Source organism: Hipposideros armiger, unplaced genomic scaffold (assembly GCF_001890085.2).
Source record: "Hipposideros armiger isolate ML-2016 unplaced genomic scaffold, ASM189008v1 scaffold_431, whole genome shotgun sequence".
NCBI classification, from domain to species: Eukaryota; Metazoa; Chordata; class Mammalia; order Chiroptera; family Hipposideridae; genus Hipposideros; species Hipposideros armiger.
The window spans coordinates 1,342,096-1,358,486 of NW_017731781.1; the positions used below are offsets into that span (position 1 = coordinate 1,342,096).

The 16,391-nt window shown below is 34.7% G+C and overlaps 1 protein-coding gene across 2 annotated transcripts in view; it reads left to right on the forward strand.

Moving 5' to 3' along the window:
- Positions 1-16,391, forward strand: part of RABEP1 (rabaptin, RAB GTPase binding effector protein 1) — an 87,277-nt gene that overhangs the window by 18,830 nt on the left and 52,056 nt on the right. The window contains exon 2 of one of the 2 annotated variants that reach the window (XM_019664863.1): positions 9,913-10,041. The exons of the other annotated variant lie outside the window; for it this stretch is intronic. Coding sequence (XP_019520408.1) covers positions 9,913-10,041 — 129 coding nt within the window. The remainder of the gene's footprint in view (positions 1-9,912; positions 10,042-16,391) is intronic. 2 annotated transcript variants of the gene reach the window in all.

Below are 16,391 nucleotides of genomic sequence, written 5' to 3' on the forward strand. Positions count from 1 at the left end.
GTATGTATGATTAGAGGAGCACAGGTGTCATGTTGGCATTCTGGTTTCAAGGGAGATTGGGAATTTGTTTGACTTCTATTTTGGAAAGCTGCAACCCATAAAATGCAAATATCTTTAAATGTAGAAAGACTGTTTAAAAGATGATGGGCAGCCATGGATTTGACAGTTGTCTGCAAGGAGATAGAAGAGCGTGCACCAGAATGTAAATTCATGTACTGCTTCCTTCATCAAAAATTGTCAGCTGCACTGAGCAATGTGTTTAGTGTTTTAGTTGATTTTACATTCTGGCACAAACTCCTACATTAAACCAGTAACAGTCAGCATACTACATTATCTTAGCACTGTGCTACTGTAAAAGCACAAGAGAGAAGGGAATTGAGGGTCTAAGTTGGCTCTGAAGTATAGTGATACTTGAAGCAGGCTGGCAACTTGGAAAAAATAAACAGCGTAAGAGAATTAGAGGAAAAATGAGGACTCAAAATATCTAGGGTACCCAATAAACTCTTCCAAATAGTGCTGTCCAGTAGAAATGTAATGTGAGCCAAAGAATTCAATTAAACATTTTCTAGTAGCCGCGTTAAAAAAAGTAAAACAAAAACAAAAACTTGTAAATAGAAAAACAGGTGAAATTAATTAAAAAAAAAACCCCAGCTTTTTTGAGATTTAATTCACATACCATCAAGTTCACCCTTTACAGCATACTAATCAGTGGTTTTTAGAATATCCACAGAGCTATGCATCCATCACTACTAATTCCAGAGCATTTTCATCACCCTCCCTCCCCCCCCCAAAAAAAGAATCCTATACCATTAGCAGTCACTCCCCACTCCATTCCTCCCTCTCTCAGCCCCTGGCAACCACTAATCTACTCTTAGTCTCTGTGGATTTTCCTATTCTGGACATTACATGTAAATGGATTCATACAATATGTAGCCTTTGAAGTTTGGCTTCTTTCACTTAGCATAATGTTTTCAAGGTTCACACATTTCGTAACATGTATGAGTACTTCATTCCTATTTATGGATAAATAATATTCTGTTGTATGAACATACCACATTTTGTCCATTCATCAGTTGATGGACATTTAGATTTCTTTTTTTTTAGCTATTATGAATAATGTTGCTCTGAACATTTGTGTATAACTTTCTGTGGAAATTAATTTTAATGGATTTTATTTAATCTGACGTGTTCCAGATGTTATAATTTCTATTTGTAATCACTAAAAATTATTTAGATATATATTTTAGATTTTTTTGTACTAAAGTCTTCAAAATTCCATATATATTTCATACTTAGCAGCATATCTCAATTCAGACAGCCACATGTTAGGTGTTCAATAGCGTCATGTGGCTACAGGCTACTATATTGGAAAGCAGCATCTGAAAAGGAACTCAAGGGGACAACTATGCTATATGGGGAAATTTCCCCCAAGTCAGAGGTGTTTGCTTGTTGGCCTCTAGATGAATGGATAACACAGTATTCTTTTAAAATCCTGACTTATGTCTCTCTTTATTCAGTGGGTTTTAGTTCAGCTCAGTTTTTTGTTTACTTATTTATTTAATAAAAGTTTATTGAACACCTTCTCTGTGCCAACCACAGCTCTAAATGTTGGAAATGTAGCACTGAACAGGGTACATAAAGTCTGTTTGCACTGAGTGTATACTCTAGTAAGAAGCAACATTTAAGAGAAATAATTTCAGATAGTGACAAGTGCTGTGGGGATAATAAAATCAGCCTGATGAGGAAATCACTTCTACTGGTGAAAACGCTAATGTACTGTTGTAACTTTAAACCCATACTTCAATAAAGCTGATTAAAAGATAATTTACATACACTAAAATTTACTAATTTTTAAAATTAAGTTTTATTATTAGTTTCAGGTGTACAAAACAAATAATGAGTAGACATTTACACCCCTCACAAAGTGATAACCCCACCAAGTCTACTACCCCTCTGACATTGTACATAGCTATTACAATACCGGTGACTGTATTCCCTATGCTGTACTTTATTTACATCCTGTGAGTATACACATATATGTAATATATATACACACATATATACATATTTAATTATAATTGATGTTCAGTATTATTTTATATTAGTTTCACGTGTACAGTGCAGTGGTTAGGCATTTATATAATCTATGAAGTGATCCCCTTGATAAGTCCAGTACCCATCTGACACCCTACATAGTCTTTACATTATTGATTATATTCCCCATACTGTATTTCACATCCTCGTGACTATTTTGTGACTACCAATTTGTACTTCAAAATTTACTAATTTTAAACATAGAGATCCATGAGTTTTTACAAACATATACAGTCTGTAACCATCACTATTATTGTGTTATAGAACGTTTTATCCCAGATAGCTCTTTCATGCTCCTTTGTGGTTAAACCCCTCCTCCCACTCCTGGGCAAGTGCTGGTCTGCTTTCTGTCACTATAGTTTTGTCTTTCCTAGAATGTAAGTGGAATCATACTTTTTCTGTCTGGTTTCTTTCACTTAGCATGATGCTCTTGAGATTTATCCAGGTGGTATGTATTAATTAGTAGCTCATTCCTTTTGGTTGCTGAATAGTATGGTATTTCATTGTGTGGATATACCATAATTTGTTAATTTATAGTGGGCATTTGGGTTATTCCCAAGTTTGGACTATTATAAATAAAGATACTGTGAACATTTGTTTACCAATCTTTGTGTGGAAATATGTTTTCATTTGTAGGATTGCTGAATTGCATGGTAAGTGTGTGTTCATAAGAAATAGCCAAACTGTTTTCCAAAGTGGTTGCACTATTTTGCATTCCCATTGGCAGCCTTACCAAAACCTGGTAAATTCAAGCACAAAATAAGGATTAAATTTAACGTCACTGATAGTGAATTCTTAGGGTCCCACGCCAGGTCCTGCAGTGGCAAGTTGTAGTTGTACTTATGAATGCCAGTAGACTTATAGGCAGAAAACTGAAATCTTTTGGCCATTTCCTTAAATAAGCCTGATATTTGAGTTTTGAATAGCCTTCTTTGTCTTGTAAGTGAGGAACTAAAATATTTAAGTATCCAAATAGTTAGAAAATATATCTGGTTATCAGCCCCAGTAATAGTCATCCTTTTTCATCTGCCTTGGCATTATGGTGTTTGAAATACTTTAGAAGTAGAACACCACCAGTTTGTACAGATTGAATAGATAATAGCCCATTTTTATTGATGTGTATACTTATGTCAGCTGTTGAACACCAGCTTTTGATAATTATGATAATTGGACTAAACGTAATCAGAAAAACTGTATAACTGACTTATTTGTAAAGTTATCCTTGTTTCTAAAGTTATCTTTGGTAACTAATTGAGACTGTTTTCATGGTTCACATTTTCAATATACCATATGGAAATAATGGTAGAATATAGCTTTATAGCCTTATAATAATACAGAAATAGAGCGTGGAGTGTAGTTTATACTGCATTTTTTATCTACTGAACATTCATTGAAATTTTGTTCACAGTTACTTCTGTATTTTTTACTTTTTCTCAAAGCTTTGTTTACCTGCTTGTCTTAATTGATAACTTTGCTTGAGTACAATTTCTGGAACATTTAAAAAAATAGATTATTGAGCAAGTGGTTTATGAGCATTTTAGAAAATTAAGTGATTCTGTAATTATCACTAGGAAGAATCTCTGGAACAAGTTGACCTAAATGAACAGCTTCATTTTTTTTTTAAGCAGAATTATGTACCTGAAACTTAAATTCTGAAGTTGTTGGTAGTTACTATCATTTGAATGCCTATTACATGTGAGTTGCTTTTATATGATGCTATCTCTTGTTTTTGTAGTATGTGATACTCTGCAAAATGGTATCATTTTTTTTTTTAACATAGAAATCTTGGAAAAGTTAAACTGTTTGCCCTAGTTCATATAACAAAAGCTTCGGTTTGGGTTGAAATACAGGTTTCTCTGACTCCAAAATTGTAGATAGCTTATGTTTGAATTTTAATAAGATGTTTAACTGAACTGTTATGAAATCATGGCTAAGATGAAGAAATGTAATTTGATACTAAAGATGGTTGGAATGAATTTGTAATTAATAGAGTAATCTAATATATCAATATCATCCTCCACTGAGATCTCAGGTGATGTACCAAGGGATGCTATCATTAGTTGTAATTTAAAACTTTGTTTAAATAAAACAACCTGCCCACCCCCCAAACTCTGCAACATGGCTAAAATTGCACCAGGTATAGGTTGGAGGAAACCTTGGCTTAATTGTAGTTCAAGGGAAAGGATTTAAGGATAGTGTTAAGATAGATTACCTGAATTTTATGGGGTAACAATGACAGTGTTGGGGTGTGTGGCCGAAACAAGCTCAGGTGTATTTACAGTACATTATTAAGAGTATAGCCCTCAGATATAATGTTTCTACTAGATTCTGCTGGTATTGTGTTAGGATCTCATGTCCTAGTTTATGTAGAATCTGACTACCTGTAGTATGCAAGGAGAGCAACTGAGATAATGATGAACTTAGAAATTATAAAGGGTTAGGAAGGATTTCATTTAGAGAAGAAAGGAGAGAGCAAGTGTAGGATGTCAGATATTAGAAAATTTCCTCTCTAAATCTGTTGGGCAGAACTAACATCTCTAAGGAAGCCAATTTTTAGGGGCGTGTTACTAAAAGTAGATATTTCTAATGACCAGTTATCCAAGGGAATGGACATGGAGGAGGATAATCTAAAATCCCTGAACAGTGGAATTGGCTGCCCCGTGAGACAGTAAACCGAGTTATTATATTTATGTTCATGTGGAAGCCATACGATCGATCACTGGTCTGTGATATTGTAGGAAGGGATTCCTGCATGAGTTAGGAATCAGTGGTTTTCAGACTATTTGGACCTCTCTCCACAGTGAGAAACACGTTTTTCATTGCAACCCAGAATAAATGTGTGAGTACAGGTTTTCCTTGCCATTTGAAAGTAGAATGTTCCTATGAAACCTTTCGTAAGCTGAAATGGTGTAAAGTGAAGAAGCAGTTACCATTAGTTTACATGGAAAAAATTTTGAGTGTTTTCACACCCAAAAAATAACCTACTAAATCATACCAAATAACAAATAAAACCTAAAATAACACAAGCGTATAGTAAAAGCAGTGCCACTCTCACTGCTCAGAGCGCATGCTACCTCTAGAATGGCCCCTTGCAAAACAAACTCTGAACATTGTTTTCGCTTTTTGCCTTTTTTCCTAAAAGTGAAAATCCTCAGTTAGCAGAAACAGGTAGTGCTAATGTAGGCCTTCCATAAAAGCAGAACAACATAAGGCAAACTTAAAAAAAGTGGGGATATCTGTATCTGAAATACAAATTTCATGAAGTAACATATACCCATATTAAATGTTACTGATATTTTCTGTTATATTTCATTATTAAAAAAGACAAGATTGCTAAACACTAAGTTGATTTAACAACTCGCTAATGGATTGAGACTCAGTTTGAAATACACTGGACTGGAATAATCTAAAATTGTTTCAACACTGACCCTGTGATTGTCCAGAACTAAAAGTTAGACCCAAAAAATTCTATACTGCAAGTGCCTGGAGGTTATTAATTTTGATCATAAATATCTATAGGGAGGTTGAAAATGAGAAAACATTCCTGTGTGCTTCCCATCTCCACCCTTACTGCCCCTGATACCTCCTCCCTCAAAGCAGGCTTTTCCATTGTTTGTGATTAATAATATCTATTGGGTTGTCGGAAAAATCATGATGCATTTTTGCAAAGAAAAACAGAGAAAATACGTCATGACTTTTTCGACAACCCAGTAGATTAGTAATCCCTGGCAGCCCCACCCACTTTCCCCTCTCCCCTTCTTCTCTGAGGCATGCTCAGTAAGTATGGATTTATTTAAATGTTAGCCTAAACAAATCACAATTCAGTGGATGGATTTACTGCAACTAATAATCAGTTTTAGTAATTCCTAAAAGAAGCTGGACATAGTGAGTTTTTAGAGCACCAAAAGAAGGCTACCTAGAAGGCCACTTCTGAAGCAGAAGAAGAAATTATGTTTTTCAGAAAATTAATCTATTTTAGTAAATTGCTTATCCAAGGAAAACGTGTAGTTTAAAAAAAATGATTGTGTATAGTATTTTAAAATATTTTAAGACCACGGAAGTAAATTATGCCCTTTTAATGAGCAGAAAGTTTGAGATTGATATGATATGGATCAATAAGATAAAATTACAATAATAACAAAAAAAAATGAAGCACTTAATTATCTTTTCATGTAAATCCCATCAGTATAATTTATTTTTTCATTACCCTTTGATTCAGAGAGGCAGCCATTCAGTATAATTTGGCATATTCTTTCCAGTATTTTTCCTATATATTTTTTGCATAGCTCATATTATAGTGCATATAGTTTTGTATCTTCTTTTTGATTAATGTAATTTTTCTGGCTTGATATTAGTCCACTGGATGGATGTACCTACCACATTTAATACTGTCATTATTTTATTTATTTAAAGATTTTATTGGGGAATTGGGGGAGGGGAACAGCATTGGGGAATCGGGGAAGGGGAACAGACAAGTTGCTGTCCTTTTGTTCTTCAGTCTAGTTGTGGAGGATGTCGCTTCACTGGCCCATGTTGGTATTTCATTGCGCTCTTCCCGGGAGAGGCAGATCGGTCGCCAGGCCCTGGACGGACGCTCATGGCGACTCACACCAGCTGCCGGCTGCTCATGCCATCTGCCAGCCACTCACGGTAGCTTATGGCAACCCACTGCTGCTCCACTGCAGCCTATGCCATCACAGCAGCCCAGCTCCAGGTCGAGCTGTTGTTCACCATCTTAGCTGTAGAGGGCGCAGCATCACTGGCCCTCAAGTGGGATCCAAACTGGGGCCCTGCTTCTCAGAGCTGGCGTTCCCAAGCCAACTCTTAACCAACGCGCCACTTGGCTGGCCCCTTAATAGTGTCCTTTTAAAACCCAGTGATACACAAGTTAAGGCTTCTGAGCTACGGGAACTGTTCACATTCTTTTGTTACACTGGAATTATGTTCGTGTGTGTGTGTGTGTGTGTGTGTGTGTGTGTGTTGGCTTGAAATAGGTATTTTATTGGATCTTGAACATCTTTAAACAAAAAGACTCTGATTGTAGTAATGTTTGACCAAAACTGCTTTTTTTCTTCTCCCATTGCTTATGTCTTACCAAATTTATAACAAATTTATTTAAACAGGTGCTAGCTAGTAATAGGACACAGCTTGGGGGTTAAAAGTATTTTAAAGTTATTATATGTTCTCTCATTCATATAAAAATTAGGGAAGGAGATATATTAAGAATTATTGAGTCTTTTATTTACCATATTATTTTTCTTTTCTTTCTGTGTTGTTGCTTAATTCAGACATTTTGAGTAGATGATATAATAATTTTTTCTTTTAGAAAACCATTAAAAGTAGCCATTGCATAAGATAGCTTCTTCCCCCTCTTTCTTATTACCTAAACAAAGGTGACAATATAAGGAATGTGTGGAATGGTTAACAAAGGTCGGCATAGGAATACAGGTCTCAGCAGCTAAGTTACAGAGGCTTAATATTGTTGAAGGTTAACAACACTAATTTGTCCGTGATGTTTTGGAGAAAATATGATAATAGGGAAGGGGATGAGCTGGAAGTTTAAGCGTGGAACTGAGTCAGAATCATGAGGTTGAAGTCACTTCCGAGGCCGTATACAAAGTCACTTGATTACTCTGCTTTTTTCCTTTTTTAAATAAATATCACTAATTTAATAATTAAAGCTAACATTTATCAATTTTTCTATAAGCCAGGCTAAGTACTACTTTTTACATAAACTATTAGCTAATTATTTTGAACTAGTTACCATGTTAGAAAATTACACAATATTTTGTGTGATGAGAGCTATTTTCAGTTTGATTTGTAGCTGGTGGCTAATGCACTAGGATATGCCTGTTTGTCAACTTTCCTGCTGTCTTATGCAAGGTAAATTGATTTTTCTAGATATAGCCATAGAGGCATTCTTATAAAAAGCAGTTGTTTTGGCCTTTTGTATTGTAGAATTGCAGTATGTTAGAAGTACTTGAGGTGGATTTGAAATTTTTTTTATTAAAAAACATGGGAATAAGGAAGTTACTTGGTATATCCTCAAAGGGATCCTGAAGCCTGAAGAGAGGGTTGTGGACTGTGTCTGAACTGTGGGTCAGAACCAGGACAGGACTGGGAGTAGTGGAAACACACTTAATCTTGGCTGCAATTTTAAAGGCTGCATTGTAGTTTTTATTGATTCATTGGCCTCAATTCTTAAATGTAAAATATAATGTTGAAAGGTGTGTGTGTGTGTGTGTGTGTGTGTGTGTGTGTGTGTGTGTGTTGGTAACAGTAGGGGTGGGAGGTGGTGTAGTTGTTAGGGAAAAGTAAGACCAGAAGAATCTTGCTTTTTCTTCTTTGATTCCCCAGAGCCCTTCTCTACTTCATGCAGTAATAAGTAGCTACCAGTAATATTAAAGTGTTAAGTGGAAAACTTGTTTAATTTAACAATTGGGATTGGACAATAAAAATACAAGAGAAATAGCACAGAGAACAATTTTCCTTCATGATTTCAAATGTTAAATACGACATAACTGCACATTTCCCCTTTCCAATGGATTCTCCATCCCTTCTTCTCCAAAGATTTATCAAATGTTTAAACGACCTGACGTCATTCTTTGCTTTGACCTAAAGACCCTAGTATTTGCTCCTCAAAATGACTCTTACCTTTAATACCATGGAACTCAACGCAGCAGTCATTTCCTCTTTCTACCATGGATTGCATAGATATTGTTAGACCTACTGTAGTGAGGCTTGTCTGAAGATGTCATGGGAATGAACAAATATTGGTTTTCATTTACTATCAAAGGAGTTGTAGAGAACTTTGAAAAGCACATGGAAGAAATTACTAATGCGGCATAATTCTAATACTAATAGATAAATCATTGGTGCATTTTCCCAGTCTTTTTTCTATGTTCCATAAAGTCAGCTCTCAGTTAAACTGAGTAATGGATTGGGGGTGAGGAGGACCTTTAGAGATAATATCAGATCATGGCTAAAATTCTAGGCAAATCATCATTCTGGGGTGGCATGTAGTAGGAAACTCGGACCTCTGCTGGCCTAGGTAATTAGGCAATGGCATTAGTACTGATAGCTATCCCCTGGAGGGATTAGGGTCATAGCTTTGTGGCTGGGCTGTTGTTGGGGCAAAGGAGGAGGTCAAGGGTTAGACTCCTGGATTCCCACCCCTCTCTTGAACCAGAAGAGCCTCCTCTGGATTTGGTCAGGATAGGCATTTATTTAATCAGCTGTGGCCAAATTGTAGCGCCTCTAAAATAAAAATATGTCCCAACCCCTGCCACACTACAGTCAACATGATTGTCAAAACCAGATAATCTCCCAGTAACTGAGAGTTCATATAGAACATAGAGCTCTGTATTCTTTCTACATGAAAGAGTTTTTTAATATGATTTCAGAATAATGGTAATGAATTGCCTCGAAATTGGAAGAGTAGTTCAGGCTGGTGTGGCTGTCTTAATCAGGGAAGTTGTTAGATTTTGCTTGTAACACTTGAGAGAAACAGGTGTTAGCAAGATTGTCAGTGGGTTCATTTGTGGGATAAATAGCCCAAATAATCCAGTATTTAACATTTCCAGAAGTGGATTGACATTCTGTCAGTTACACAAAGGGACTTAGAAGTTCTCTTTTGGGAAATTTGCCTCTGTGATTCTCTGTATATGTGCTGTTTCACTTTACATGATTCATTCACGGTGTGTATATTAAGTCTAATAGAAGTGTCTTTAAAAAAAAAAGTTAGAATTTCCTAGAATATTCTTGTAACTTAATTTATAAAAAAAGTTATTACTTGTTAATTAGTATCTTTTTTTCCAGTTTCTCTTCAGCAACGGGTAGCAGAATTGGAAAAAATTAATGCAGAATTTTTACGTGCACAGCAGCAGCTTGAGCAAGAATTTAATCAAAAGAGAGCAAAATTTAAAGAGTTATATTTGGCTAAAGAGGGTAAGTTTATAAATCTTTCCCTAGCCCCCATACTAAAACTGCCTTAAAATGTCATTTCTTGGTAATACAATGTTGTCATTGAATAAACCTTGATTTTATTTGTTACCTACATTGTATAATAAAAGCCTATTTAGAGGTAAGGATTAAGAATGGAATTAAAAAACAAAATGAGACATGCGTTAAGATTTTTCTTTTAACCTTAATGCTGATATTTAACATAGTAGGCTACATGGTCTTGGGACACAGGACTTTTAGTGCTCTTAACACTTGAGAGATAGCCCCAGGCAAATTAGGACTGTTGGCATTTTAGTAATAGCCTTAGCCATGTTATATTAAAACTGATAGTTCATAGAGTTTATCCAACAAATATTCAGTTATTTATTAATAGGTATTTGTTTAATACCTACTGTGAGGTATTGTGTTTAGGTGCTGGGTATACAAAAGGAGCAAGAGTCACATGGTTCTTTAACTCATAGAACTTAAAGTCTAGTGAGGAAAACAGATATTAATTGTATGAGTTGTTTAAAAAAGGGCAAGTATTGTGCATTAGAGCATACCATGAGGGACCTAATCTGAAGGATAAAGGAAAGGGTTTACATTTGGGGTATTAACCTAGGAAAATATGGATATGGTTTTCACAGCCCTCTAGACCAATGGCTCTTCAAACTTTAACATGGATAAAAATCACATGGAGAGCTTGTTAGAACACGGTATGTTGGGGTGGGGCCTGAGAATTTGCATTTCTAGTAAGCTTGTAGACAACTGCAGTACTGCTAGTCCAAGGACCACAGTTTGAGAACCACTGCTGTAGACTAGTGATCATTCAACTTTTAAATTTATGTACTACATAAGATATTTATACACACCCCTCACTCCTTTTTAAAGTTGATGTTTAAAATTTTTTATTTTAATTTTAAAAGGATATTTAAATGAAAACTTTTCATCACCATCAGATTTAATAAAACTAATTAATGAATAAGGTCTTTAGCAGACATTTTGTATTTTTTCCCCTTCCTTCCTTGTATTGGATTTTCTTTTTTACATCTCCTTCATAATATTATTCTTAAAAGTGTATTTTTTAGAACACAAACTGGAGTATGCATCTGAATTTTGCTTGCAGAGTTTGTTGAAAGAAAGATTGCTGGGCTCTACCCCTAGAACTTTTTTTTTATTTTTTTATTTTTTAAAATTTTTTTAGCTGAGCCATCCTGCCACCTGTTGGTAGCTCAGTGGCAGCTCAGCTCGGGCCGGGAATTGAACCGCTGTTGCTCAGAGCTCAAACTCTTGAGCGAGCTCTTAACCAACTGAGCCACTCGGCCGGCCCCTCACCCCCAGAGTTTCTGATTCATTATGTTGGTGGGATTTGCATTTCCCCCAAGTTACCAAGCGATGCTGATGATGTTGATTCAGGGATTACAATTTGAGAACCATTGGCCTAAAGTAATATTTTGTGCTTAAAAGCCATTTAAACAATTTTTGGTCAGACTTCTGTGCAACAAAAATACGCATGTACAAATATATGGTGATAGAAGGAGAACTGACCCTGGGTGGTGAACACACAATGTGATATATAGATAATGTATTACAGAATTGTACACTTGAAACCTATGTAATTTTACTAACCATTGTTACCCCAATAAATTTTAAACAAATTTTTTTGAACAAGAAAAAATATGTATGTAAATTTATTCTGTATTGAGTTATTATAGACATTAAAAGTACACAATTGATCACATAAATATTTTGCACAATTAAAAAATAATTATTAAAATGTAAAAATGACTGGAAATGCAAGCCTCATGAGGTATGTTGGGTCTCCCTTCTGATTAAGTCATTAACCTCTGGTTGAATATTATTCACTTCCAGAAGAAAATAAGTTTCAGGATTTTTGTTTTTTGTTTTTTTCAAATAGATACAAGGGCTGAGAACCTTTGGTCTCATAAATAAGTAGATGGAAATAGAGTTTTTAAAAAAATAGCAATTATTCCATTCTCTTAACTCTTTCTTAATTATATGTTAAATCACAAAGAGTTCTAGCCTCAAAAATATATTTATTCTATTGGTTGACAACTCAGGCCTTCCTTCAATTTTGTTGAAAGTAGACTATCACCTGACCTGCCAAGATTTGTTACTCAGTTATTAATCATTCACTTTTTTATTACTGACATTGATATTTTAAATTATCCCTCTTATTTGATATCCCAGTGGAGTTTTTATATAACAGGGCAGTGAATCATAGTAAAATTCAGGATGGGTAAAAAGACTTTCTTTTTTAAGTGGGAGAAGGAGGTTAAGAAAAAGGTAGGCAAGGAGAACCTGTATTTAAACACCCGTCTATTTTAGAAAAGAATATTTATGAAAGTTGAGGATCTAGAAGTTGATTCCTTTAAAACAACATGTTCCTATGAATCCCTAGGAAAATCTTTGAATACTCCCAGGGGTACATGTACACTTTGATATCCACTGCCCTGGAGTGGTGTTACTCAGATTACAGGTTGTAACCCATTGATGGATAACAAAATTGAAGGGATTGTGACTAGCAATTAAAAAAAAAAAAAGAAAGAAAATGGAAAATAACATATTATACTTCGTAAGGTTAAGTAAGTGTAGTTACACAAATCTTTTTGTTTCAGTTATATATATACATGTATGTATAGGGTTGTGATATATATGTCTTTTACTATGAGTTGTGGTCAAAGAAGTTTGAAGGCCAATGTTTTATAGGATGGAAGGTTCTTTAGGCCTCACAGAATTCAGTCTTGGCTTGGAAATGTTTACTGACTGTAATATGGGATGGGGTTCTGTTTTCTGATGGCTTGCAGGAAGGCTGTTTCCTGTTTTATTTTGTTCCTTTATAGGCTGACAAGGAGATTGGGAAGCTGGTGTCCTGGCTAGGCATGGTGACACTCTGCAAGACACTGTAGAGGTTGGGATGAATGAGATATGGTTTTTATCTTCCAGAAAGGATAGTCTGCTGGGGTAGATAATACATTTGGCACAGTGTCATCATTGTTTGAATATATGTTAAGAGTCATGAGAAATAAGTTCTGTCCAGTTCTTCTTTATGTTCAGTGTGAATTTGTTAACCTCTCCTTTGTAAAATTTGTTTTAATCTTGAATTGATGAGACACCATTTCAAGCTCTGTGCAATGGTATGTTGTCAGGATGACCTGTAATATCTTTAATGTATATGTATAAGTTCATGGCAGTATTTCCTCTGATGACCAATTCACACTCCCTGTGATACTGTATGGCTAGTGACATCCTTTTTTTCCTTCACCTCTCACATCAGTAACCCTCTCTACAGCTTTTTCTTTCAGTCTTTGCCTATTCAATAAATTCAAGTTAATCTTGTCCAAAGTTTGTTCATTTGCTTTCTGGTTTTTTTTTTTTGTGCCAAAATAAAACTGTTAGGGTTTCCCTTATTTTCTTATTTTCTTATTTGAAATTATAAAATTGACTTTTCTATAAAATTCTGAAGAAATGAAAATGACCAAGAATCTCTTATTTCTGAAATACATTATAAGTTACAGTTTTATATCTCTGAACTGAAACAGCTTGTAATGTGGGTTCATTCACAAAACATACTTGGTATGTTAAAATTGCTTTGAATACATCTAAACCCAATAGTCTGTGTGTGTACTATTTATCTTTACTGTTTGAAGTTCTCAGTGAACTTAAGCTGACCATAAAGAACACTCTAGGTAACAAAATTTCAAAAGGAATAATAATGTGGATCTTTTTGAGTGTCATTTCTAAAGAAAATGCATAGTGTGTAAAAGGTAAATGTAGATTTAGTTTCTGACTTGGCTGTTTGCCTATATTATAATAAAAATCAAATTTAAAGATGTCCTCTAAACAGCAACTTATATTGTTGCATATACTGTAAAGTATAAACCTAGTCTTTTATGATTGTCACAGATGCTAGCAGTATAAGTCATTGTTCTGATGTGTTCAGCAGTCTTTGTTTTATCTCTCAGCAAACGAGGTCAAGGTAACCCTAGAAGTCCCAACATTGGTATTTTTCCCAATAGAAACAGCTTTTGCTTTGGTGCTTTTACTTATTTGGAGAATAGCTAAAATATGATTGCAAACAGTAATGAGGATTGATAATAAAAGAGATTACCTTTTAACACCTCTTACTGTCCATTCCTACCTTAGTACCCATTCTTTTCCCAGCTGACTTCAACTGGGAATGTTATACTGTAAATATTTCTGAAAGTTCTGTTGTTTTTCTGTTAAATTTGAAAAAAGTATTTAGCTTTCAAAAAACACTTGATTTAGTTTTTTCCTGTAACCAACTTCACAACAAAAGCATTGGCACTGCAGCAGTATTTGTGTTTTGTGTTTTGGAAATTCTCGATCTTGGGCAATGAGTAAGAGCCTATTACATGAGGCAGCAAACAAAAGGCCATAGAATACTCAATTTGAAGGAAAATAGTAGAAATGGAGTTCATGTTAATCACTAGAAGACCATGAAATTTTCTATTGTTCAGAAAGATTTTGTACATCGTCATAATTTATATAAAGCTCTGATGCCAACTAACCAGAGTTTCAATAGGTAAAGCTAGGTTTAGGTAGATATTTAGGTAGATATAAGCTTGCACTTAGACATGAAAATAAAACTAGAATATATTTTTAAAATGTTAAACCATTAGAAATCTTAGAAACACAATAAATAAATTGAAATAAAGTGGTTTAAACTGTAGACAAAGCACAGAGATTTTAGTAAATTTGAAAAACATATTGTGGAGTTCTCTCTCCCAGTGAGACACAGAGAAATCTCAAAGAGCAGTTGACATAGAGGACAAATTGAATGAATCTTCAACACACATGTATGTAAAAAGAATTCCAGGAGAAGAGAAAGAAGGGAATAGTACAGAATATTGGAGGAGAAAATAACGGAGACATTTCAAGCATTAAGAAAAAAAGCGAGTCCTCATCATAAGTACTGACTACCAACCAGGGTAAATAATAGTAAATTCAGACTTTGACAGGTCTTAAACTGTGGAATATCAAGAATGAAAAGAAAATGTTGAAAGATACCAGAGAGAAGAAACAATGATGCTGACAGGAGATGACACATAAGCAAAATAGATGCCAGGAGACAATGAAATAAGATCTTTAAAGTGCAGAGAGAAAATAATGGTCAACCTAAAATTTTATATGCAACCTAAAATTAAAATTATTCAAGAGTAAGAGCAAAATAGGTATTTCAGGCATGGAAAAACTAAGAGAATTTATCACCCACATAAATCACCAAGTGAAATAGTAAAGATAACATTTGCACGAAGTAAACAGAAGGAATGTATACGATATCAGAAACAATACTAACCATAGAAACTTGATAAATCTGACTAAAAAACAAAACTGTAAAACCTTCCTAGTTCACTGTTGTTGTTTTTTAATAGAAGAAAGTAAAATAACCGAGGCAATAAGATTGATGCTTAAAAGCAAAAAGCATTGAAGGGATATAGAAGACTGTTGAAATGAAAGAAATCATCTACCAAGAAAATGTAATAATTGTGAACTTCTATGTACCTAACAAAATAGCCGTGACACATCATGTAAAACAAAAAGTGATAGAACTATAAAGGAAATTGACAAATGTACACATAGGAGATGTTTAACTATATCAATTGCTAGATCAAGCAATAAGTAAAGATAAAAGCTTTGAGCAAGAGAATTTTAGAAAGCTTGATCTCTGAGAAATTCTGTACCCAAGAAATAGAAAATACACATATGCATTCTTTTTCACAATAGTTCTCCCATATCTGCAATTTTGCTTTCTGCAGTTTCGGTTATGTAGTCAACTGTGGTCCGAAAATATTAAATGGAAAATTCCAGAAATTAAAAAAATTCGTTTTAAATTGTATGCTGTTCTAAGTAATGCGATGAAATCTTGGACTGTCCTGCTTCATCCCTCCCAGGATGTGAATCATCCCTTTGTCCAGCGTATCCATGCTGTATCTGCTTCTTGCCCATTAGTTACTTAGTAGCCGTCTTGGTTACCAGATTAACTGTCAAGATATCACAGTGCTTGTGTTCAAGTAACCCTTATTTTACTTAATAATGGCCCCAAAGTACAAGAGTAGTGATGCTGGTAATTCAGATATGCCAAAGAGGGGCTGTAAAGTGCTTCCTTTAAGTGAAAAGGTATGTATGTATAGAAAAAAAAAACAGTATATACAGGGTTTGGTACTATCTGCAGTTTCAGGCATCCACTGGAGGTTTTGGAATGTATCCCCTGCATGTAAGTGGGGACTACTGTATATTCACAAGGAACACAAAAAATTGTCTACATCTCAAAGGAAGACTGAGCATATTTTAAAAATCAAGCTACTCACCAT